The sequence below is a fragment of the Coturnix japonica genome, chromosome 13, assembly GCF_054131305.1.
Source record: "Coturnix japonica strain WE chromosome 13, WE-NBRP24, whole genome shotgun sequence".
In the NCBI taxonomy this organism is placed as follows: domain Eukaryota; kingdom Metazoa; phylum Chordata; class Aves; order Galliformes; family Phasianidae; genus Coturnix; species Coturnix japonica.
The window spans coordinates 18,605,750-18,631,185 of record NC_140675.1 but is presented as its reverse complement, the minus strand read 5'-3'; the positions used below and the strand labels follow the sequence as shown (position 1 = coordinate 18,631,185).

General features: G+C 41.3%; 1 protein-coding gene across 7 annotated transcripts; it reads right to left on the bottom strand.

Moving 5' to 3' along the window:
• Positions 1–138: 138 nt before the first annotated feature.
• On the bottom strand, positions 139–25,423 carry GTF3C1 (general transcription factor IIIC subunit 1). 7 transcript variants are annotated; one of them, XM_015877290.3, is made up of 37 exons: positions 25,188–25,423; positions 24,904–25,113; positions 24,374–24,550; positions 23,203–23,346; positions 22,523–22,619; positions 21,826–21,949; positions 21,406–21,561; positions 20,580–20,695; positions 19,137–19,461; positions 18,673–18,884; positions 17,809–17,948; positions 17,427–17,580; positions 16,890–16,993; positions 15,418–15,599; positions 14,925–15,185; positions 14,218–14,363; positions 13,688–13,785; positions 12,849–12,945; positions 12,543–12,720; positions 11,657–11,786; positions 11,182–11,317; positions 10,760–10,841; positions 10,011–10,196; positions 8,384–8,544; positions 8,106–8,248; positions 7,448–7,529; positions 6,886–6,998; positions 6,460–6,522; positions 6,104–6,197; positions 5,755–5,927; positions 5,317–5,601; positions 4,604–4,857; positions 3,265–3,551; positions 2,087–2,738; positions 1,017–1,056; positions 527–719; positions 139–438 (listed from the first exon to the last, which is right to left on the bottom strand). In XM_015877290.3, the coding sequence occupies exons 1-37, from the start codon at positions 25,406–25,408 to the stop codon at positions 217–219; spliced, it is 6,438 nt and encodes a 2,145-aa protein (XP_015732776.2). In that variant the 5' UTR covers positions 25,409–25,423; the 3' UTR covers positions 139–216. The 7 variants fall into 7 exon arrangements, 6 of the variants coding, with proteins under 6 accessions (XP_015732776.2, XP_015732779.2, XP_015732778.2 ...); XM_015877293.3 differs by having other exon boundaries at positions 8,384–8,541; XM_015877292.3 differs by having other exon boundaries at positions 17,809–17,945.
• Positions 25,424–25,436: the final 13 nt, after the last annotated feature.

The following is a 25,436-nucleotide window of genomic DNA, read 5'->3' as shown; positions in this document are numbered from 1 at the left end:
CATGGCTTTGCCATTAACATTCTCACCTCAAATATATACAATATATATATATATATATATATATATACAAAATATATACAAAAGTATCAAAAAAAGGATAAAAAACCCTTCCTTTAGAACCAGAACGCAACACCAGAGGGCAACAAAGTGACAGCATTTAATCCACCTCACCACCTAAAGGGTAAACCCAATGGGTAAGGTCCGGCTTCACACCTTCTACACGTGGAGAACCTGAACCCATTTGTTCCAGTTCATTTCAGTAGGGAACACCCCCCCCATGCGCAGGGTGCAGTCCACGGTGGGCTCATAATACGCTGCACAGGCCTCGCTCAGTTTGGGGCTGTGCAGCTGCTCTGCTACAAGGGGCTGAGAGAAGAGGGACACTGGGGATGCTTTCTTCATATGGAACTTTCTGATGCAACCAAGAGCTTCCAGACCCTGCAGAGAGAAACCACGTTTCAGCTTAAACAAAACAAAGTTCAGGAGCTGAAACAGCCTGAGGTCACAGAGCTCCTTATTCACACACCTGCAGGATCTCCAGCACAGCAACAGGCTGCAGTATCCCGGTGTAATGCTGCAGCAACATCCCTTCTGTTATGCCTGGCTTTGTCATGATGTGATACAGCACAGCTTCCATCATCCCTTTACACACAGGTTTGTTCAGGTTCCCATCCACAATCCTCCACGGTCTCCCAATGAAGCAGACGTTCTCACAGACCCTGCAAAATACAGTTTCAATCAGCTCTGCCAGCTCCTGGATGCAGCCCTGCACCTGATGGACCCCATATCCCTCAGTGCCATGACCACGTGCCTCTTAAATATCTCCAGGGCTCAGGACACCACTGCTGCCCTGAGCTTTGCTTTACCTCCTCATGCACAGTAGCCCTAATACCCTCCATTAGTTGCCCAAGGCTTAACTTCAATGTGCAACATGCAGCAACAGCTCTCAGACAGGACACTGAAATGACTGTGTCTGTGCAGAGCATTCAGTCACTGCAGCCATCTCTGTTACTCACCCATCTGCAGCTGTATGGGACAGACCGGGCACAGAACTGCCTGCAAAGAAAAAACAAAAACATGCAGTTTTGAAGTTAATTAGCCCAAACTCTTTGGTGGATGTTAATTAACAGGTGGTTAAACTGCAAAAGGCAACAGCTTGTGCTAGGAAATAACAGAACCAGGCTGCTGTGCTGGGATGGCTGAGTAGCTCAGGGCTTGAGAATGCAAACATGAGATTGCAGGTAAGAACCCTGTGCTTACTAAGGGCTACGTTTTTATCCCCTCTGTGTTACACACAGGTAGACGTTCAGTCCACACAGTAATACTTAACATGAAACTCATGAAGTCTATGCCATTTAGGCAGCCCTGAGGTGATGTCCTGCAGGAAGGCTCTACACCCATTGGTTACACCTCATTGGCATGGCAGTCTGGCTGTAAACGTAGGGTAAGGGCAGACTGTGGCCAAACGTCACACTGTGTGATTCAGTCTGAAATCGGAGCTGACAGAAATGAAACTAGAAGAAAATCTCCAACAAGCGACTCGGTGTAAATACTGGCAAGGATTATTAGCTGTTAAAAAAGAAAACTGGCAGTACAAAGGATGGGAAAATGAAGTGAGATTGGGTCGCAAATTAGGCTATTAATCTTCTCACTGGCATGAGCTGCATTCTGGTGAGTGGTTTAATGACTTCATGGCTTTTAGTCATGGGCATTCTAGTTAAAGCATACGTAGTGCTGTGTTTTCTTGATTTAAAGATGTCAAGCCTTTGGACTGAAGCCAGAGATGGGAAAATTCATCTCTAAGTATGTCTTTGGAGAAGATTAAAGGACACAGAAATGGGTTTTTAAGGAAAACACATTCCTGGACTAGTCACAGACATTCCAGGAACAGGCACAGGAAGGAATCTTTGATGTATCTGACACTTCCAATACCTTCCAGACCAATTAGTGTAATGCTGTTGTGTCTGTAATGAAAACCTCTCTCAGTGGCACAGCTTCATCTAGTAAGTGCTTATAAAACACTACATGGTTGGGTGGTGAGGATGAGCCAGGTACTATTCCCTGGATGCAGAACATTCTGACATACCTTTAGAGACCTCTGGGTTCTCCTGTAAATCAGAAACATCATCATGCTGTTCTGTGGCAGAGTGTTCAAGGCTAAGGATGTGCTTGTTGTGCTCAGGGCTGAGATCGTCATTCCCTACTTCAAGCTGTTTGTCCTCAGAATGTGGCTTATCTTGATCCTTGGGCACATCCACATTAACAGTGGCTGAAGGGCCTCCAGCTGTATTTTCTGTCTGCCCTTCCAGGGACCCGGTTTCCCCATCTGGGATGAACGACTCCTTCACTGTAACAGGATCAGTTATACCTGCATCCAAGTTACCCTCATTTACACTTAGCAAACCGCTCTGCAAACGCTGGCAGAGCTGGTCACCCTCTTGAATGCCATCATTTTCAGTCCTGCATCTCTTCCTTGGGGGTTCTCCATCACTGGGATGGTCTGTATCTTCTCCCAGCTGCTCCTCCTCTCCTGAACATTCCTCTCCCTGCTTTGCTGCAGACAGCAGACAGTCCTGTTGTACCTCTGAGAGGGCTGTGTCTGCACACTGCTGACCAGAATCTTCTGGTTTATCCATCGGACACACTGTATGCAACAGCCATGGCTTGGCAAACACAATTGCAACCAGTCTTACACTATTGCCTCCTACTTCTAAAACCTGCTGCATTTCAATCAGGTCCTGTGGAAAACAAAACAAGAATTATCTCAGGATAATTAACACTGGATAAATGTCAATACAGCCAAGCACTGTGAAACTGCCATCTCTTAACTAGCAGCAAAGAAAGACTAATTAGCGGGATATTCAGTTTTACGCTCCATTGTATCCCTTAAACTTCACTGAAATTACAGCCCTAAACATTTTTGTTCAGCTTAAATTAATTTAAAATGTAACTGGGAAAGAGTGCTTCCCCTCCAAAGGTGACTTGCTGGTATCTGTGGGCTTTGGAAAAAGTTAATTCTTATCTTGGATTAAGTGTTGCTTTAATTTTTGGCCTTCCTAACTATGAGGCAAGACTGCTATCAGACTATTGCTATGTTAACTCCTGCCTAACAGGAATAGCTTTGTTCAATTTGTATTAGCAAATACAACACGCAGCTTAAGAGACTGTTCTGTTGGAGGGGAATGTCAGACATGCAGACATTAACATACGGAAATATGTTATTATATTAACATATGGACATATGGAAAGGTGCTGTTAAACCACCTGAATGTATTGCTGCAGGTTCCTAGTACGTGCAGGTTCGTCCTCTTCGTAGCTGCAGAACTGTTTGCCCAGCTCAGCTTTGCAAACCCCAAAGTGGGAAGCAGCCTCTATTGCATTACGGATCTCTAGAACAGCAGCTACATCTCTGGGGTTGTAGCCGTAGCGTTCTGTGCACTCACGAAGAAATGAATCCACGTTATAATTCTCTTCTTGGATTTTTATCAGCCTGGTAAAAGTTTCGGGAAGGGACGAGACTCCCACAGCCATGTTCTCAAGCTGAGAAGAAGCTGAAAAATCAAATGATAAACAAATAGTTAAGCAGTGATGCACTGTTACCATGCAACACAAAGATAGATATTCAGACAGATAGATTAGAGGTGTTCTGGATCACGCTGATTAAAAACAGAGCTCAGCTTTCCACGTTCATTACTGCAGCTTCCTTCCTTCTCACATATTTGTGGCTGACAAAACCTGTAGAAGCAGAGCAGGCTGCTTTAAGGAGGTTTATCTCTTATCAAAGTGAAGTATCACTGGAAGGCGGCGCAACTTGCTGGCATTCCCTGTCTCTGGGCCAGCTGAGCTTTAAGTTAATGAGGGAATCATCTTGGACTGAACAGCCTAAGGAAAGGCAAGGCTATGGAAGATCCTATTGAAAAATCTGAAACAGCTGATCCATGGCAAAGCTGTTGGCCAAATGTGAGACAGACAAATTCACAATGCCTCAGTATGTACATTGTGTGTGTCTGGGGACAGGCCCACCACTGTGTCAAAACTCCTTCCCCAATACTGAATATTATACAGAGTATTCAGAAGCTGAAGCAGCTTAAGACCTTTCATTCCACCCTGGATAATTAGAGGTCAGTTTTGGCAGTGTTATCTGCTCTCTGCCCTTTTATCTGCAGGCTGCCCTTACATCATGCACTGACAGGCACTTATGAGACAGCTGCACTTCTTTGACAGCCAAGGAAAAATGAGAACGACTGTAAGGAGCCGTTAGCAGACCTGGGAGCCATGCATGGTAACAGAGATAGGAGAAATAATTTCTATTTTATCTCTATCACAATAATAATAATAGGAACAGACAGGGACAGAACCATCCCACTATGTCACTATGGATATCTAACTATGGAAGGCTTTTTTCCCCTCCTCTTTACACACGTGAAAGCCTGGATGTAACATGGGATATTATTTTAAGTTATGTATAGGGACTGGAAAACTTCCTGGAGAAGGAAAAGCAAAGGAGAAAAGAGGCTTTGTTCAAATCAGAAAACTCATGAGCTGAGGAACCCCCTGTCCTGCTCCAACACATCTGTGCACATCAGGCCAAACAGAAACCAACCTGGAGAGCCGAGTCTTCCTGGGAGTGGTGTACAGCGCAGCTTCACCTGCACCTGGCAGGAATTGACCACGATGTTGTCACTGGGACTCAGGTTACGTGTGCTGACAATTCCAGGAGCGTAGTAGCCTCTCATCAGTAAGTAATTGGTATGAGATGCTTGATGAGCTTTCACTTCTATCTTCCGTTTGCCTCCAGAGCTGTCATCTAAGTCCTCCTCCTCCTCTTCCTCCTCCTCAAGTCCGTCTTTTCCCAAACTATGGCAAACAGAGACATTTTGTTTGGTGCTTTTTCCTCCCCCTCAAAATAAGACAGTGACTCATTACACTGAGCAAAGCCAAAGCGTGTGCTGTTCTGCATCCCAGCACTTAAGTCACCAGCAGCTGCAGAATGCACTGCAGGCTGAGTTACAGCACTGAGAGCAAGCACTGACAGAAAGCAAAATGCAGCAAAGGTCTGCAGAGAAGAAAATATTCTCTTCTTTTAAACATCTTCAGAGGAGCCCAAAATAGCTGACAGTGCTGAAACTCTCCAGTTCAGAGGCTTCATCATGAGGGAACGCCTGTCAGAGCACAAAGGCTGAGTCAGCAAAGGTCCCATGCAGGACAGACGTGAGATGTGTCTGTCACATACAGCAGGATTTATTTTTAATGGAGAAAAGGAGAAAGCATTGCAGAATAAACACTTCATCTGTTAATAAAAGTAGCACTGTTTACCTTTTTATCACTTCATTTTCCACCATAGTGCTGTCCACCACAACTATCTGCTCTGGGATTTTCACGTTCACAGATACAAGTCCCAAGGAGAACAGGGAAAGCATTGCCACGCAGTGACCACCAGGTCCATCAATAGGAAATGTAATCATGTCTTCTGATGCTTTGCTTTCTTGATCTTTGAACAAGAAGCTGTCTGGCTGGTCGGATTTTCCCATATCCTTGAGCTTCTGGAGGAACTGAAAGGACTCTGTGCAAACTGTACTGGGAAACCGCCAGGTAAAAACTCTGTGGGGAAACAAACAAAAATCAGAGCACAAATCTGGCAGCTCTTCAGCTTCAGTTGTGACAGTCAGGTTCTTTGCTACACACACTTCATGTATACTCTCCCTCCCATGCATGTTCTATTTGCTCACGCACACAGAGCGATCTGACACCCACCTGTAGTAACTCTGGGACAGCTGGTAGGACATGGCTACAAAAGGCAGAGCCCGGCTTTTCTTTGGGCCCAGTGTATGGTTTAACCGACGACGGTTGACCAGGCTTCTCTTCTGGCACTCCAGGAAAGCCTTCACCAGAATGTCATCCCGGTACTCGCGGTACAACCGAAACGTCTGCAAAAACACCAACGTGAAAGGCAGCACTAGCTCTGAATCCACTGTTAGGTCTTACTTACTTGAGGTTTATATTAACTAAACATGGAGCTACAAGCCAGAAAGTAAACGATACATAATAAATTCATTTAACTCATTTATTTATTTTATGACCAGGAGTGGTTGAGATTTTGTACCTGAATTGACTGGCAATATTTCATCTGGTTATTTGAGAGTGCCAAAGTGCTCTGCATAAGATTCTGTAGCACCAAGTAGTGAATATCATAGACACTGAAAGAAAAAAGCAAGAAAAAGAACAATGGTTTTAATCATGATGATTTCTGTGCATGAGGTATGAGACTGTTACATTAGCACAAGAAGCCTCGATGGCTGCTGTATTGGGTCTTATTCTTATTTGCTGTAGGCTAGGATTGTGCCACCCTGCTATTATTGCTGTACTTTCCATCATATTATGGCATTACAGTCTTTCATAGATGTGAGGGCTGACAACTTTGGAGTCATAATGGAAAACAATGGTATTGCTGTTCCTCACCTATTAAGACTGTCTTCCTTTGTGGTTTGGTTTGTGTCTTCTCCAATTGCCAGAACTCGAAACCTAGTCAAGGGAAAAGACAGCCCTGTAACAGAAGTAAACCAACATGCCTTGTGCTGATCTCTGTCATAAGATGATCTTCATTTTACACTGACTGTGAAATGCAGAAGTTGACCACTGCAACTGCCAATAAGGGAAGTACTGAAACAATACTGCTCCAACAGCTCTCAGTGTGTCAGAGAAAAAAAATACATACACAAGAGACAGCACAGCATTATACACATTGAGATTCAGGACTTGCAGTTACAACCTACAGCACTTCTGTAACACACAAGGGTAGGAGAGGGTGTAAATCATGCACAGGTCTGCACTGAACTGCTCACACTGTTTGCCCATGTAGAGCCAAAGCCACCATCAATAAAATACCTGGCAAAGAGTTCCTGCAAAGTATCAGGAATCTCCAATTTGGGGTTCCCCAGAGTTGAACTGAATTTCACTTTCAGCCTTTCCACAAACTGCTTGAACTCTGCTGCACAAACCTTCAAAAGCAAGAGAAAAACGTTATCAACCTCCATTCCTCAGAGCGGGGTAAGATGCTCTACTTCTAAAGTGCTCGTAAATGTAAATGTAGAAATAGCAAAGAGTTGAATTAACAAGTCAGAAAAAAACAGTTCAGGAGACAAAAGTGTGTAACAGCTTTTCAACTTGAAGTTGAGGTTGATTTCAGCCATTAGAAGCTCAAAACTTTTGACTAATCAAATTGAACCTCATAAAACATGCCTCCTGTTGATGTGCCTTTGGAAGGCTGTCTATGTCCATCTCACTGCAAAAACAGGAATGATGCTGCACTTTTACAATGATGCTATTTTTAAGCGTAGTAAAGAGTACAAGGGAGAGATAAGAAAACAAATCACAGTAATTGAAACAGTGCAAGTACTCAGTAACATGAGCTATTTCTCTGTGACCTTTTGGATTGTTTCCCTCCTACCTGTGGTTCTTCATAGTTATTTTCTCTATTCATGAACTCGTCAATGAGGGCTTTATCTTGGTAAACCTCAGCAAGGCAAACTCTGCAGTAGATAAAATTGAAGGTGTCACTGGTCGAAGCTTTCTCAATTTGATACTGCTCAGAGAAAATAACTTCAGTTGATAAACAGAACAAATGGAAATAGTCCGCCTAACTTGTCAACATCCCATCACTGTCAGTGCAATCAAACCAACTGCTCATTTTACTACTTCACTACTGACATGTAAATGTAAGCCACACAAATAGGTTTCCTCGGCCAATCTTTTTACAGAATCCATTTCCACCTGACTGTACCTTTCATTTATCTCCGATTTTTCTGCATCATTTTTGGAAGTTATGGGAGAGGAAAGAGCAAACAGAGCATCAGCTAAGAGCAGAGGTGTGCAGAACTCTGAACATGCAAGTGCGCGATGGATTCATAGAGCCACGTGATATTTCTTGCACTATTCTTTACGCCTTTGATAAACCTTTCCCAATGAAAGGACAGATTTGTTAGCACGTTGCGTGCAGAAAATTAGGAGTTTATAGTCCCATGAAACAAGGCATATATATGGGAGGAGCATTGCCCTTAATTTCAGGAGAATTTAGCTCATACTGGGGATGTAGAGAGAAACCTTACTTGTAGTTAAGGTAGGTCTGGGGATTTCTGACGATGTAACGAGCTCTTCGTCCAACAGAACGGGAAGTTTTATCCAGAGACTCCTCAAAACTGGCATGCATGATATCCCGAACTACTTGCCATGGAACAAAGGGCCCTTTTACCTACAAATAGCAAAAAACATTCAGAGTTAAACTTCAGCTTTTATGGACGCAAGCGATGGTTAGAACCAGAAGATTTCCAAGCACCAAAGAAATGTGTTCAGTACGCAGACATTAAATAGAGATGCTGGGGAATACCTTTGCATTTAGCACATGACTTGCAATTCGGCACAGCATGAGCAAGACATCTTCTTGCACTGTCCAGGTGACACGCAGACGCGTCATTCTCTGCAGGGCACTCTGGTCAGCTTCATCATGGTAGCGCAGCTTTTTGCTTTTTTCTACAGATTTTTCTTCTACTAAATCAAGAAAAAGACAATTAACTCAGCACTGCGTATTTCAGTGAATTCAAACTCCTATCACAGGCAATCATAGAATGGCCTGAGTTGAAAAGGACCTTAAAGACCATCTTGTTTCACCCCCCCTTGCTGTGGGCAGGGCTGCCAATCACCAGACCAGGTTGCCCTGAGCCACATCCAGCCTGGCCTTGAATGCCTTCAATATAAAGGCTTATGTGCAGCTCCAAGGACAAAAACCAAAACTAGAGGATAACTGGGCTAAATATGCCCTCACTGCTTTGAAAAATCAGCTTAAATCATGGGAAAAATGGGTTAAAGAATTCCACAGGACTTAACTGGTGCATGCATGGTAAATGGTTATAACGTACAACTTGTACAACAAGCGGGTGCTTTGAGCAGAAGAACAACAATTTTCTTTCTCCAGATCTAGTTTTGTTTTAATTTACACTGAATTTTTTTTAGGACTGGGTGCTGCTTGAGAATAGGAAACAGAATAACTGGCCTTCAAAAGACGCCTGAGTAGTAACCTGAAACATTACAACTGTATTTTATATTGAAGAAGGTCAAAACAATGGATCTTGGCACTATAAGCATGACCTAACAAGGATTTTCAAGTTGCAGAAGGAAAAGGTTCTCACCATGACTAGGATGAGAGTGGAAAAGCAACAGCCAGGCTTTCAGTTCTCAGCAATAGCTTCCCAGCCAATTCAGACAATAACAGAGCTTTCTCTACTGGTGCTGTCTTTTCTCATTAAGATTAAAGTAAGATAGAATGTCTGATAGGAAGAAATTTTGTTAACTACAATCTTTGCTTTGTTTCTTTCTTCTTGTACTGCTCTGTCAGTCTCGCTTCTGTCATTCAAAAGCAAAAACCTGATTGTATCAGGGGAGCTTATTGTGAGATACAAGCTCAGAAACAAGGAACAGTCTAGATATGCACAGACATGCAGTGGATTAAATAATGTTTATCTGTCTGGATGTGAATTCCTATGAGGACAATGAGGATTATAGGGCTAGGAACAATTCCAAAGTTGAGCCTGTAAGAATGAAAACTCAAAACAAGTCAGGAAGAACTACACAGCAGCAGTCAAGGAAGTAAATGCATAAATACCTTGTCCAGAAATGAGAAAACAAGCCTTTAGGTAGCAAACTGATTACTTAAAGGTTCTTAATGGTATGATACTCTAAGCCAGCTGCCTGAAGATATTGCTGAATTGTTCATCTGCTTGAGGCACAATTACAATTTCTTTAGCATTTACAGTAGTACAATCGGGATTCACACATGGGTTAACAGCTACAGCAAGCTGCTGCACAACTGAACCTCTTCTCCAGAAGTGACAGACCAGAGGGCTGGCCAGTAAATCTCCGTTTTGCACAATGTCACATCAGCTTTACTAAAGGAAACTACATTAGGCAGAGGCATTGAAAAGAATGCTTCCTCCTCACAGTATGTGCTGGTTACTTACCTTTCTTCTTCTTCTTTGTTGTCTTTCCTGTGTCTTTCTTAAGTCTCTTCCTCTTTTGGTTCTTTCCACCTCTCACTCGTTTGTTTCGATCCTGTGTAGCTTCTTGACTTATTTCAATACATTCCTTTTTCTGAACAACAGATTCAGGTCCTACCTTTGGTTCTCCCAAAATGTTTATTTTATTACCTGAGAAGATACGTGAAGGTAATTGATCTTCATAGTAATTACATTCTCCGATACTAAGGTATAAAAAGCAAGTGCCAGCTTCTCTGTAATTAAAGGCCAAAGCTCTTTCCAACTTGTCCTTTTCAGTCACCATGGTATTTCATGGCAGTTCTTAGCAGCTTACATAGAATAAAATCACTTAAATACGGAATTATCAAGTGATTATTAAGTCTCCAGTACAGTGCAAAACCACAAGGGAACTGAACTGAGCTTTTATATTCAACCCGAAGCATTTCTTCCTACTTAACATAGATATAAAGCTATGCAATTTTAACAGTACATTTTCCTTCTGAGTCCCTCTGGATGATCTGCGAACTGCACATCAGAAATTACAAGACAAAATAAAATACTGTTCCTGATATTCATTAACAGAAAAGGGAATTATTTACTAATCAATTATAATGTCCCAGGAGCATCCTGCGTTACTGCAAGGAAATGAAAATAACCCATGTAATTCATATGGGGTGTGATAAAGTCAACACCAGCTACAGCACATTACAGCCCCACCAGCATCACCACCTTACCTCCAGTACTGAGTGGAAGAGGGTGTTTGGTCAGGAAGGTTTGGAGTCTCACTGTCAGTCTGTTCTCAGAAACATTATTTTCCTAGAACAATACATCTTTTAAATGTGATATGCAAAAGGAATGCAGAGCGTTATCACTACAAATAGTTCCTTTGAGGAGTATAAATTAAAAGTTTTCAGTGTAAACCACAAAAAGACCTACAGCTACAGTGAAGGATTCATTTGTCTTTGTACTGCCATGTGTTTGAATGGCTCTGAAATTCTAAAGTGACCACTTGATTATGAAGGTTTGAATTTCAGTACATCACTTAATATAATTATTAGGGAGCTTAAAGTCTTTAAGAGGGAGTAGTAACACACAGGAGGTCTCAATCCTTACGTGAACAAAAATCCACAACAATCCCTAAAGTGTGAGATAGTACCTTCTTAGATTTATTGATGATGTAGCTTGTCCAGATCCAATTGCGTTTTAAATGCCCATAAAAGCTGGAATCCAGACCTGCAGCTCCCAGCCCATCCCCAGGGATAGTTCCATCATCAACCACTTCTCGGCTGCCTCTAAGAGAAAGAGTAGCAAAACAGTGATTATTTGGTAAAAGCAGCTGAGAAAGGGTTCCCCAAGTCATGTACAGAGCTCTCCTCTTACCTTCCCTCAGGCTGGGAAAGAAGGGGAGAAAAAGATGCTCCCTCCTTTAACTCTCTTCCAGAAGTAAAAGCATTACACCATTAATTAAACCCAAACTCTGGTGTTGAAGTCACTTCCAGACAAAAACCAAGATATCCCATTGCAAGAGATCTGTTACCATGTAATATGCTAAAAAGTGGGCTGGTAACGTAAATACCCGTTTGATGGACAAGTTCCTTGTTATCAGTGACACAAGCACAAAGCAGACATACGTGGTATATTCCAACATGGCACACTTCCTTTCCAGATTGTGCTTATCCACTGCTGACTGTTGCTCCATTGCTAGGGCAGCCTCCTCCTCCTGAGGATTACTTTTCTTTGAACGAGTGCAGCGGACGACTCCTACAAACAACAAATGGTTTTGCCTATTAGGATGATCAGTTAGGCTTCAATCCAACTTTCATCTGCTCTGCTATGGCAAAGTTCTGCTCTTACCAATGGACCCAACAACACATGTTTGTACTGCTTCTCAATAACACCTGCCAACTTCTTGCAGAGCCCATAGTGCCCCAACTAACTCTGAGTACAACGCACTAAACTAATTCATGGTGTCATCAGGAGCAGAACCTCTTCCCACCATTACGTTTAAGGTACACCTGCTGTAGCTGTATATCCTACTGAAGAAGGACCAAGCGTGAAAATCAACTCTGAAAAAGAAAGGTGTAAAACTCCCTTTGCTTCCCAGCCAACTCAGGCTGTTTGCTAGAAGGTTTAGCAACATGTTTATAAGCAAGAGAAAGCTCTGTTTGAACCAGTGGAGGATTCTGACTACTATTTTCAATAAGGGTTGTTTTTTTTTTATAGCTGGACTGAAATCTAATGGGGCTGTTACCAAATTTGTTTCTTCTAATATAACTGCAATAGTTTTTCTTCTACTGCAGCTCTGAAAATTCTAAGTGTAGAGTTTGTAGTTGTCAACTTCAATGGAGTTAAAAGGATAGAACTCCAAGTTGCAGCTTTCTTTAGTGCAGCAAGGGAGCAGCCAAGAGAACAAAGCACTGGCAATTACAAAACAGATCCTGTATTAAGGAAAAACAGGAACTGTGGTATAAGTAGAATAAACAGCAAAGGCAGTAAGAAGGTAGAGTAATACCATACCCAATGGTGTGTTAAGGCAGACACACTGCAGATCAAACCAGAAGTTCTCCACATCCTGCATAGTGTTCAGGACATGCAAACGTCTCTCAAATGGGCGGCTGCTTTGAGCCAAGTTATAGTGGGGGTCACAGGTGGTGGTATCTACAATCACAGCGTTTCTCTTCATATACACAAACACCTGTTAAATACAGCATGTTTCAGGCTGATAGAAAGAGATCAATGAAATAGCATAAAGTACAGAACACAGCATTTACTGTAGTTTAGGAATTAGGAATGACTAGAGTTATCTCAGTCTTTTCAGATTACCTGATCTTTCTCTTGAAACTTCTCTGTTGGGCCAAACTGTATCAATCCCATATAACACAACCTTTGAAGGTTTTCTACCACTGTGAAGATGTACCTCCTGCAGCAATGTAAGAAGCATTACAATTAGCAGACATGAAGACAGAAACAACCAGATGATGTGCCTGCGGACTTGGGAAATGTACAAGTCTCCAACCATCCAAATCCATGCCTTTGGCCACGATTTCCTCAGGAAACTGATGTTTCCAACTTTAATGATTCTGTGTGATTCTGATTCTGTGTTAACAAATATGCTTTGAAACTAATAGCGCTATTAATTCCACGTACTCAAATCAGTTTCCTTCAGCGATGCTTCCCCTGTTAACCTGCAACCCAACCTCTATTTCTGAACCTTCTAGATGAGGAATGGCAAACAATGGCAGACACGTCAGTGAGAGCCCATAAGCAGAAACTGAATGCTGTGTACGAGAGGCATGAGCTAAGTAATGTGGCACCTTTTAAAAGATTTATGAAGGACAGCATCATTTAGACTCTATTAAATTTTGAATTCCACAGCAGTGAGGAGTGTGTTTTGAACAGAAATAACACCCTGCTGATGAGTTATGAAGGACAGTGCCTCCCAGTTCTCAAACACTGCCTGACAGCATGCATGAATGCCATTTATTAGTTTCTTATTACCTTCTATTTGGGAGAGAAAAATAGTTTGGCACACTACCCCTAGAAGATTGATGATCCTTGTCTTGAGTAACAAAGTTCTCTTTGACACAAACAGGAAATAACTGAGAAAACAGCCAATCACTTGTTTCCTCCCTAGAGCCATTTTCTTTGACTCTTCTGCTTACCTTCTGTAGAGAAGCTGCTGTCGGACTGACATTGGCAGGAATCTGATCAGTGTGTGCTTTTTTACTGGATCGTTTAAAAACTCTTCCAGACCATCCACCTAAAATTATTCGTTAGTTAATCAAAGTATGAAAGATAACTGCCCTTTAAAGTATCAAGCTTTGATATCAGAGCTGTTTATTCAAATATTTTTTATGCAAAGGTTACTGCTTTTGTGAAATGGTTAAACATTATCCATTTGAATCTATCAGATGGAAGATTCGGTTGGACTACAGAAAGCTCTTTGCAAAATACAAGATCCAGAACATGCAGTGTTACACAGCTATATGTAACTCAGAACCGTATTTCTCACACGGCTCTTCAAACAGCTTTTTTGGAAATGAGACTATAAAGAACTAAAATTTCTACTTTGTAATGGCTAGTTTTGTTAACACAGCCTAAGATGACACCTGTAACTGCGCGTAGGTACAGCTGAATTATCAGACTTTAAATTAAACCAACTATGAAACAACATGAAAACAAAGCAACATACCTTGTAGCTCACTTGCACTATCTGAACAAAGAGTGAGAGAGGCAAGCAGATAAGAATGTCACTAACAAGAGCCCATCCAAATCCAAACTCTCTGTGAAGTGGCAGAGGAGGGACGTAGCGCATCCACGATGTGTCATCCACATACACTAGGGACAAGACAATTGGCTTAGATTCATTCAGTGTGAACACAATTCTTGCACTCGTAATTTTACTGGTAGAAAACTTCAGGCAGTTCATTGTTATGCAATATTCAGGTAGCCAATTTCCTGCATTTTTTCATCCTTTTTTGAAGTGGACTTTTATATTTTTCACTGTTGGGAAGGACTCTTGAAAAGCATATTTAAGCCTATTAGCAGTAAGTCTACTCTTGTTTCTTTGCTTGTAGACACTTTAGAAGATGCCTGAAAGCTACTACTACAATAAATTCCCAGTATAATCTGTTCCAACACTTAACTATCCTTCGAGTACATTAAAGATCTAAATATCCAATCCAATTCTTTTTCTGTAACCAGCAGCATGAAAAACAGCTTATCAACCATCTCTAATACCTGTTTTCCCTTTGGAAGACACGCATCCTGTATGACAGTTTCTTTTTGTATAAGAAACAGAATGTGTTGTCATTGAAATCATATTGCCAAATGGTTACGGAAATGCTACACAGAACCTTGACAAAGCCTGTAGTAACGTCAGGGTAGGTCACTTCTTACCTGTTTGATTAGACAATTCTACTTCTGAATCCTGTGCAGCAACTTCAGGATTTGTCACAGATCTCGTGATTTGTGTGGCTCCATCTGCCTGGGCTTCATTCACACTCTGCTTTTGTTTGCTGCCTTGTTTCTTACCATCACTTCTTTTTCCATCTGTTCCACTTAAAGGGTGCCCATAAATTAAGTACCAGAGAAACATGTGGACTATTTTTAAACGGGGCATTTTGGGAAGAAAGCCAAGAGAACGCCCGAGTCCTGGAACTGGGAGGAAAGATCAAGGACCAAAGAGAATTAAAAAGTGAATTAAAACAGCAGAAATAGCTACCCCTGATGTGAAGAAAACTGGAAGGTAAGATGGAACATCAAAGGCATCTCTATGAGAGAAGAAAAAAAACCCAACTACTTCTATCTTAGGAGTGCCCAACATCTGAATCAGTTCATTAATAATAAATAGAAAAGTGGAAGATGACAGCAAACAAAAAGTCTGATGTACCTGTAACAGGGCGATAATTCTTTAGTTGTGTTATGCCCATTTTTTCATCAGTTTTATCTGCCCGACTATTTTCATCTTTACGTGAGTTTTCTTGTGTATCTCCTGACTCAGGAAATGCCTCTTGCCTGACGTTTTCTTCATTTCCATGGTCCTGGGATGATGGTGTTTGGGGAACTTTAACCCTGTATTGAAACCATACAGCACTTTGTTAAAACTAAGATATGATTGTCTGCTTCGGTTGAAAAGAGATAGCATCACTGCAGCTGGTAATCAAAAGAAATGAATGTTTCTTTGCAAAAGACTGTCTTGAACACTTACTCTGAATAAAAGTACTTTGATAGAAAAAGAGGCCCTTTTATGGGCTTATTTGAAAAGATAAGCTGGGTGGTGTAATTTAACATGCACAATACTATTCTCTCTTGATATGAAATTTCTTCTTTTATTTTAATCTTTTCAGTCATAAAGTAAAGGTGATTTTCATGTGAGAATGCATCAACAGCTCCTAAATAATGGACTGGAATATCATCTTAGAAAAACAGTCTCCTTATGAGGCTACTCACTTGTAGTGGAAGTGCTAAGTCATGGCCTGAAGCAGTGGTGGAACACCTGGAGGGAAGGCAGGGCCAACCCAGGGGAGCTCAGGTGCAAGCAATGCAGTCGAATAACCAGAAGGGCTGGAGCCAGGATCCACCCCTTCCCAGCCCTCATTTAAGGGTTGGCAGTGGAGGTGACGGTTTCTCACTGGAGATCCCTGCCTACCTGAGGCCTTCCAAAGTTAAGTGAATTTTCTTCCTTTGTTTCTTTATCTATGCTTGCTGCACTTAGGCTTATTCTTGCTTGCAGCAGCCTATGACTGCCACTCCACCATTACTATTGTGTTTTCCACCCCATTATAGCATTATGAGTCATATTCCTTCTTTTATGCCATATGTCTAAAGTCGTGAAGCTTATGCTCTCTGATTAAATCCCAAATGAAACAGAGTGGGGATTTCTTCATCATTCATCTCTACAATTCCCATATTTCTGCCTGTTGTCGAAGTGAGCTCTGAGTTTCCTCTAAATACTGCACCAAAATTATAGGCTTAACCTAGGTCCCAAATCCACTACTAACCTAAAGACATACAATTAAGAAGCTTAGTGCTGCCCATAGCAAAGTCCCACCCTCTGTGAAGGACAAAACCTCGAGTACATGATACCATGCAGAACAAGTCTCCCTGAATTGTGAAGCAAAATGAGGACAAAAAAACCAAGAACTTGAAGATAAGACAAGGGATTCATGTTCAGTTCCTCTTCTTCCCTGTCTTTGGGAAATATTCAGCACCTTGCTTCATCTTTGTGCATTGATTTCTCTGCTGTTAAAGAGAAGGCTAATAGCTCTTAATTTGTATTTATTTCCTCTCCATGTTTTTGAAAGAACCAGTTGTAATAAGCCAGTTTCCCCTGAAATCATACAGATGATCAGTGGAACTTGCCTGCTTGCTGTGCTTGAATTGGAGATCCGGAAACGCACCTGCTCAATGGCACTTCGTACAAGTGGATCACTAGGACTCACTGAAGGATGGACAACAAACTCTGCCTGTTCAAGGCAGAAGAGAACAAGTAAGAGAGGTTTATGGAGATACTAGCTTTTCTATGTTTTAACTCAGAATCTGACCTAAAGTTTCTCATATGCTCTTTGTTGTCAAAATGAGATAGAATATAATTGTGCTGTAGCCTGACAGTGCAGGGAGAGACAAGCAACAGAACCTCTCAGAAGGGAAATGCAGAGATCCAGACCTGGGGACTCATCATGATTAACTGCAGTACAATAATTGAAAGTAACCAATAATCTGGTTTTCATGGTAGCTAAATTTGGGACACTTCCCAAAAGGGCAGCTCACTTGTGGGTTCTTCTACAAAAAAAAAAGTAAAGTTCTCCTTGTATTTATCAGTAAAAAGGCCCAAAATACATTGGTAAATAAAAAGGTTGTGAGAAAAGCTGCTTCTGTCACCAGGATTTGAGCAGTCACCTTTTTACTAATGCCATCCTGAATGACTGTGGTACGATAGATTCGGAGGAGTCCTTCTTGTGAAAGCTTCTGTACCAATCGGATGATGGATTTCTTGCAGCATTTAGTGGAGACACCTTCTTGCTTCTCTTGATCCATGACCATTTTCTGAAGCCTACAAGATGTAAAAAACATGGTATTTTAAGCTTCTAAACAGATTACTCATTTTTAAGTTTCAGTTTAATTCTGATCTCCTCCCTACCCCCTCCCTGTTGCAATGTCTGCATCCTTACTGCATATACTACTACGAGGGACGAGAAAAGCCAACAAGAGAAGAGGCACATGGGACTGCTTATGCTACCACAGCACATCAAGCCCAGCCATGCTGCTTTCCATCACTCACGTGAACAAGCTTTCAATCAGCCGGAGGTTTCGCACAGCTTCCACAATGAGATTCCGGCGCTTCAGCAGCCTGTATGTCTCATGAGATCTCTCTGCTGCTGCAGCCCTGGAACGCTTTTCCTTCTTTTGGTCACACATCTTCTAGTGCACAGTATGGACACAAATATTTCACATGAGCTATTAAATGTTATTAGCCTGATGCTGTTTTATCATATAGTAGCATCTCAGCCATTCAGGGTTTTGATGTTCTTATTAAAAAAAAGTCAGTTGGGGATTTTCTTTTATCTCTCCTTCACAGGTATGGAGCTAAAGCAGAAACCAAGACTTCCATGCAGTTAGATTTGCTTTGCCTGCCTGTTCTATATTCTGAGCCAAATTCATTTGAAAGTTTCGGCCTAGAGGGCTGGTAACTGCACTGGTGTAGTGCTGAGTCCAAGCCAACAGGTCCTGTCTCTCAAAAAGGTTTCTCTTGCTCACCAGCAAGGCTACACAATGTTTATGCTGAGGCCCATGTGTTCCTCCTTAAGAGGAGACAAACCAGATAACACACATTACTTGTGTGGGCCAGCAGACATCAGGCAATAGGACATACTAAGTCAACAGAGTAAATTGTAGAATCCCAGGGGACTAACCCAGAATGGTATTTTGGGCATCTCCCTTCCTACATGCTGGAGTAATTTTATCGTATTAACTATAATGCAAGGAAGATACAAATATGCTCTGAAATGAAATTTAAAAGAGAAAATAACAAATCCTATAAATGAATTTAAAAAGACAATCCATATCTGGTAGTCTTGTTGTGAACATGCAGGACTTTGCTCAAACAGCTAAACTAAAAGGAAAACATTAAGACCTGCAATCTTACCTTAGGATCTTCAAGTCTGACCTCCTCAATCACAGCCGTGTCTCCATCTTCATCAGTGATGGGAGGACAGGTAGAAAGACTGGATTCCTGCTTTACAGCTTCCAAAGTAGAATTCTCCCCTGGAAAGTTGTCTGGGACTTCATCAGGTTCTTCAAGAACTGGAGGGGAAGGCAGCTTCTTCCCCAAGGACTTCAGAGCTGCTGGCTTTGAGCCTGGTTTAAAAGCAAACAGTCTTGTTACACTCTCAGTTTCCTCTGTATGTTCAGCTCTCTATAAAATGCCTTCCCCCCCATTCACACGTGTTACTGTACTTAAAAGCATTCTGCTATGTTTTTCACATGCTGTTCTACTCTGCTGAAAGCTGCAGTTTGATTGTAATAACTTTTTTTTCCCCTTCTTTTCTTAATAGAATGATCCTTAAGAAAAATGCAGTGCTTTTTGCATGTATCAAAACTAAGACCTACCTTTAGCTGGTGTTGACTGATGAACGGGATCTTGGAAACTTAATTTCATTGGAGAACCTGAATTGGCCTTCTGACCTTTTTTTCTCCTCTTGCCATACTTCACTACTTCTTCGTTATCAGACTCTGAGACCAAAGTGTCTTCTTCTGCAGAGAAAGCATCTTCTAGTGGTGGGGAATCTTCTGGCACTTGAGCCAAAGTAAATGTAGCTAACTGCTCACTCCTAGCCTTCTCTCTCTCAAACTGACGGTTTAAATCACTCTCCTCTGCAAAAATGTATGAAATATACTTTGTTGTCCTTTGCCGACCTTCATCTTCCATAAAACCCTATGAAAAAAGTTGGAACTGTATTTCACTACTTACTTTTCCATTCTTGCAGTTTCTATTCCAGTGTTGGATAATTTTTCTAACTTATATCAAAACATGTCATTTTTAGCTTTTTTTTTCCTCCTAAATAACAAGAATATTGACTAACATTCACATAGAGAAACCAAAAGAGACACTGTTTGAAGAAAACATTTATGTTATCCGTATATTAGAATGAAATATCTAAAATATGTGGGATGAATAAAATTGTAGAGGAGAAAAACTCTTATGTAGTTAGCACAGAAATCAATCTTTTTTCAGGAGGTCATTCTACAATGTAGTAGTTAACAGAATTAATCAGTTTTAGGTAGAACTGCTGCTATTCTACCACACCAGGTGTTTTAAAGCATCAGGAAACCCAAATGAACCATCAATGAGGGAAGATTTCTTTGCAGTTTGTTTAGAAAGTGTGCTATGATTTACATTGTTCATTTGTTTTTTGTTCTACAGAACTTCTTAGTAAATGACAAGAGCTTAGCAAACAATTCCCTGCTGACAGAAGATGGCAATTATCCTGCCCTTGTGGAAAGCAGTGGGTGTTTGCATGCAGGAATTTGTTCATCTATAAGTCACACTCCTGATTAAATGAGAAAAAACTTGAAATATTTGGAAATAAGGAGTTTAATTACCACAATCTCCATACAGGGAGGGAAGGGTATTTTTTGTTCAGATTTCTTACAGAATTAATGCTGTTTAAATATGTAAGTTAAGTTGACTGATGATTTTAAATGTACACAGGATCTCTGACAAAACCCTATGGTAAAGACAAGGAAAGCAGCCCATCTTGCAAAACAGAGGCTGTCTCATAGCATTTTTGGCTTATTTTTTTACTATTTAGAGTGAGACATTTATGTTCACCTCTAAAAAGTATTCCAGAAAATGCAGGTCCCCAAATACCAGTAGGTTACCAGGGATTACAGTAAGTGTACTCGAGTGGTAAAGGCCCATTTGTCTGCCCTGACACTTTTTGGAGGCTATATCTGCCCCGTGGTGCCGGGTTTTAGTAACGTATTACTACAGTGACCACAGTTAAACTTTCAGTTTCAGTAAGTATTGAAATTATTTTATTTTAACCTTACTTTGACAACTTTGTACCTCTCCAGAAGACGACAGAGCATCCTTGATTCCAGCTTCCCCACATTCATAGCCAACCGAAGTTCTGCCTGAGAAATCCCTTTGGTTCCTCTACTTTCAACTGTTTCAGACAAAAGAAAAAACAGAAAATACATCATAGAAATACTCCAGCCCAATTGTATACACATACATCTGTATATATGCTCATATTTGTTCACAATAACCATTACTGAGGCAAACTTAAGAGCTACCTGATTTTGAAACATATATCAGATCAAAATCCTTAACAGTCACTGCTAGAAAGTATGTAATTTTCAAAGGCATATACAAAATACAGTCAAACACTGTCATGAAATGCAATGCAGCATCCCTGTAGAGTGAGGTTCAAGATCGAAGTTTTGTATTAAAAGCAAGAGTGATGTAGGAGGTATTCTCCTCTGATACATAGACAACTGAGACACAAAGAGATGACATGACTGCCCACCACCTACAGGAAGCCCACAGCTCCAGTCTGAACAGAACATAACGTTCTTTTCCATTAAAAAAATAAACACATCAATGCACAGAAAGCATCAAACTTCCAATTAAAAAAACAACACCATAATTTTCTTTTATAAATATAAGGAATACAAAGGCAATGGGAAAAATCTTCAACATGTCATATCTGTGATGCTTTAAAAGCCTTAGCACACAATACTGTAATTTAGCTTAATATGAAATTAAGAACCTTTTGTACTCCAGGATTAAGCCAATCAAGGAAACACTTCTGTTAGTCTTTGTAAAAGCGACAGATAAACTGTTTCGCACACGAAAATATTCTACTCCACCTACTTAGCTCATAAGCCTGGGTGAGCATATCCCTTTCACAAACAATATCCACAGGCTGAACAACTTTTATGATCTCTTCTTTATCATCATCGTGATAACCTTGCATTTTCTTCCGAAATTCTTTCAGTAATTTAAGGCAACGAACCATGACGTCGGTACCTGCGGACATAGGGGAAGAAAGGACCAAAGACAACTGCTTATTTCTAGGAAAATGTTTGCAACAGCTTTTCCCCATATATGAACCTGTCAAAAGCATTCCTGACGTGCTCCAAACATTCATGGCTATGATAACTTTAGGGCTGTAAGAAGTTCACCTGTGAGACTGGAAGGAGTGGAGACTGACTGCACCTCTCTGCAATTTCATTTAAGGGCTGACTGTCACTACAAATTACACCACAGGAAAGCAAAATATGGCTCGGTTACCTTTCTTTGTCTTGTAAGGCCCTCCATTGGGTTGTATTTCTTGCAGTGGGATGGATATTACCTTGGCTAGGCCAGCATTCATCATATATTGATAGAGACGTTTGAAAATTCTCTCACAGAGACCCTAATGCAAAAAGAAATGACAAAAAGCAATGCAGGACAGAACTCTGAATTCCAGGAATTCCATAGAAATACCTGATGATCTTCACAATGGAAAAAAAAGAAAAAGACCAAGGAGTTCTCTAATTTTATAGCCTTTGCTATCGTAAGCCTCTATCCTCTTGGTGATTAGTATCAAGGACATTCATCATATTGACTGTTTTGAAACAGTACTTTGTGTTAGGATAGCAAGAAAGGGCGTTAAAAACTTGCTCAGTCCCTTCTGCCTTATGCTCAAGTAGAAGCAATCAACTATAAGGAAATGCACAAGTACATCGACTGACTATACAAAAAAAAGTCTATTACTGTGAAAAAACTTTTCTGAAGCTGTGGACTGAACAGAAATTCTTCCTTACAGCAAGCAGTGACAGCAACTTGATCTAGAGCAAAACAGCAGCAATAGAGCAAAGAGATTTTTAATTCAATGAACATTTAAGATCCTGTGTTTGATATCCTACCACAAAATACTACACAACTTTTACTGCCTTTGATACGAGTCATCCATATTCTACATATAACAATAATAATGAAATCTCACCAGTTCTTCCCTCAAGTTTCCTAATGTATCTATCTGTTGTGGACGAGCACTCAGCATACTGGAAAGCTTCTCCATCAGAACATCGTATCTACTCCTCCTAAACGAGATAAGAGAATTGCCATATTACATATCACATTATAAGCACAAGTTACAACATTCTAAAATGTTAGCTATTAGAGGAGGTTCGCTGTTCTGGACATTAGGAAGTATTACTTCTTGGAAAGGGTAGTCAGGCATTGGAATGCACTGCTCAGGGAGGTGGTGGAGTCACCGACTATGGGAGTGTTCAAGAAGCATTTGGATGTTGTGTTGAGAAATATGATTTAGATGGGAAGTAATGGTAATGGTTGGACTAGATGATCTTCCAGATCTTTTCCAACCTTGATAATTCTGTGATTCTGTGAAGCGTTCTTCCATTGCTTCAAGTGAGAACACTTAAAATTAACAGATGGATTCAAGCTATAATGAGAAGAGTTGTGTAGGCAAGTGACAGGCACCAGGAAGACCATTTTTCAGAGTTCAAAGGGGAGTCCAGCATCTTCAAGAGGAGTTAATAATGAAAATGAGAACAGTCAATACTGGGGAACTGCGATGGTTTGGTGAACACAGTACAAACATTCGTCATAGTAAAAGGTGACAGCCTACCCAGGACATGCTTTAAACATGTCTGCGGCACGTACCTGTCAGTATGAAAGCGAGTCAGAAGCAGAAGAATTGAGTGCTGCTGTCCTCCACTCGGCAGTCTTACCACATGAGACTGCATTGTTATGAGACCATTTCTGTCCAATACTCTTCGGTGATAGTGAATTTTTCCAGCATCCACTCTAAAGAAAAGAATGCAAGTTATCTATGGACTGTACAAAGCATTTTATACCACTTTTTCTCTAAAAACTTTTGGTTTATTCAGTGACCAGGAAAAAATAAGAGTGGCCGTACAATAGGAGACCATTTGGGGATTCAGGTTTTGTTGCTGTTCCAGAATTATAGATGAGAATTATAGGAGAATAATATGCAGTCCCCCAGGAAAGAGAACTGAACACATTGTTGTAAATTCTAAGGGATAATAAACAAGCCCCCTAAAGCCAAGCTTTTTAGAATAGCTCTTAATTAGAAGTTAAAAAAGAATCTTAGGCATACAGCTTAATGCATCACAACCTACATTTGTGCCAGAGCAAGAATAGGGAAATAGGTTCATATCCGTATATACAATACTTGTAGAATTGGAAATGAAACAGAATGCAAAATGTAGCACTTTGCAAAATGTTAGAGAAAGACGACTTTTCTAACCTATCTCTGAACTATATGCAAAAAGCAAGTTTTGGAGTACAATCTATGAAAAACAATGCATTCCTGCTGTCACAGCAATGATTTGATCCCAGTTTGTAGGTACCCAACTCACAGAAAGGAATGACCTCTCAATGTCTGAACTTCCCTACACAGAACTTACAGTATCATCTAGCTATTCTGTCACTGAAACAACGAATGATCTTGGCTGATTATCCCCACCTCGCTACAACCTCCTTTCAGGGAACTGGAGAGAGCAATAAGGTCTTCCCTGTATCTCCTCTTCTCCAGGTGGAACAATTCCATTCCCTCATTCACTCCCCATAGGACCTGAGCTCCAGACACCTCACAGCCTTGTTGCCCATCTTTGGACACACTTGAGAGCCTTGCTGTCATTCTTGTCATCAAAATTACAAAAGAGGTCCCAAGAAGCAAACAGTCCATCCCATTAGTAAGGATGCTACCAATACAGATACAAGCTTAATCAGTACACAGCAATACAGAATGTTCTAAGCAGTCAGTAGAAATTCATTCAATTTAATTTAATAGAGAAAAATATAAAAGTACTTGAAAGCTTCACAGTGAAGATCTCTCTGGAGCTCTCCTTGCCACCTGGCACGGCCCAGACGCTCCAAGATGCAGTAAGAGAAATCAGGGAGCTTTAAGTCGGGATCCCCCTCCCAGCCTATCAGGGCTCTGTAGCGTTGGTCCTGGGAAGCCACGATGACCAGCTTCTCTCCCCATCTAACAGAAGGAAATGAAACAAAAGATTATTACAGAATCAGAGAGGTTGGAAAGGACTTCTGGTTGTTATTGAGTCCCAACTCCCTGCTAAAGCAGGTTTCGTGCTGTAAACTACACAGGAAGAAGTCCAGGTAGGATCGAGTATCTCCAGAGAAGGAGATTCCCCTTTCTGGGCAGTTCTAGTAACAAAGTTCTTCCTCGTATTCATATGGAACTTAAATCCATAAGAACATAGAGATCAGTCACATTCCCCCCAAGCCCACCGTTCTTCATAATACTTTTCAAAGCTGGACTTAAAACAACCACAGTTTGAAAACTAAGTTAAACATTCCTTAACGCTGGATTTCACTCACTTTTCAACAGCTTCTGTGTAGGTACAGCAAGGCTGCAAGTCCTTCCTCCTTATCTGATCCGTGATATCCACCCTCTCTTTAAAGTACTGACAGGAGCCCTGCAGACCATCTTTATCATCCAGAATCATGTGGACAGGGTATATATCTTCCAACGGCAGCGGATCCCTCTTGGTTTCTAGTATCCCCGTCTCCACATCGATCTCCTCATACCTGCAATGAGAGCATCCAACACATCACCGGGGGCTGAGGGGAAGGATGCGGGGCGAGGATGGGGCTCAGCTCACCGGTCGATAAGGCGGAGAGGCGGCCTCGCCCTCGGTAGCAGATAGAAGCGGAGATCAGGCTGGCAGCTGAGCGTTGCCCACAACAGCTGCCTCGTAGCAGGCTCTAAAGGCAGCGGGAATGGCGGCGTGCGAGCAGCGAGGCGCTGCCATAGCGTTCCTATAGTGATACCATCCAACCCTTCCAGAGACACCTCGTCCAGCAGCGCCCATAGCGCCTCCATGCTCCGGCTCCGTTCGCTTCCTGCAGCG

Coding starts and splice junctions, on each gene's coding strand:
- GTF3C1 (XM_015877290.3), bottom strand. CDS start 25,408: ATGGAGGCGCTATGGGCGCTGCTGGACGAGGTGTCTCTGGAAGGGTTG. Junction 25,114..25,187: donor CCTCTCCGCCTTATCGACCG/GTGAGCTGAGCC, acceptor CTCTCATTGCAG/GTATGAGGAGATCGATGTGG. Junction 2,739..3,264: donor ACCTGCAGCAATACATTCAG/GTGGTTTAACAG, acceptor TGTTTTCCACAG/GACCTGATTGAAATGCAGCA.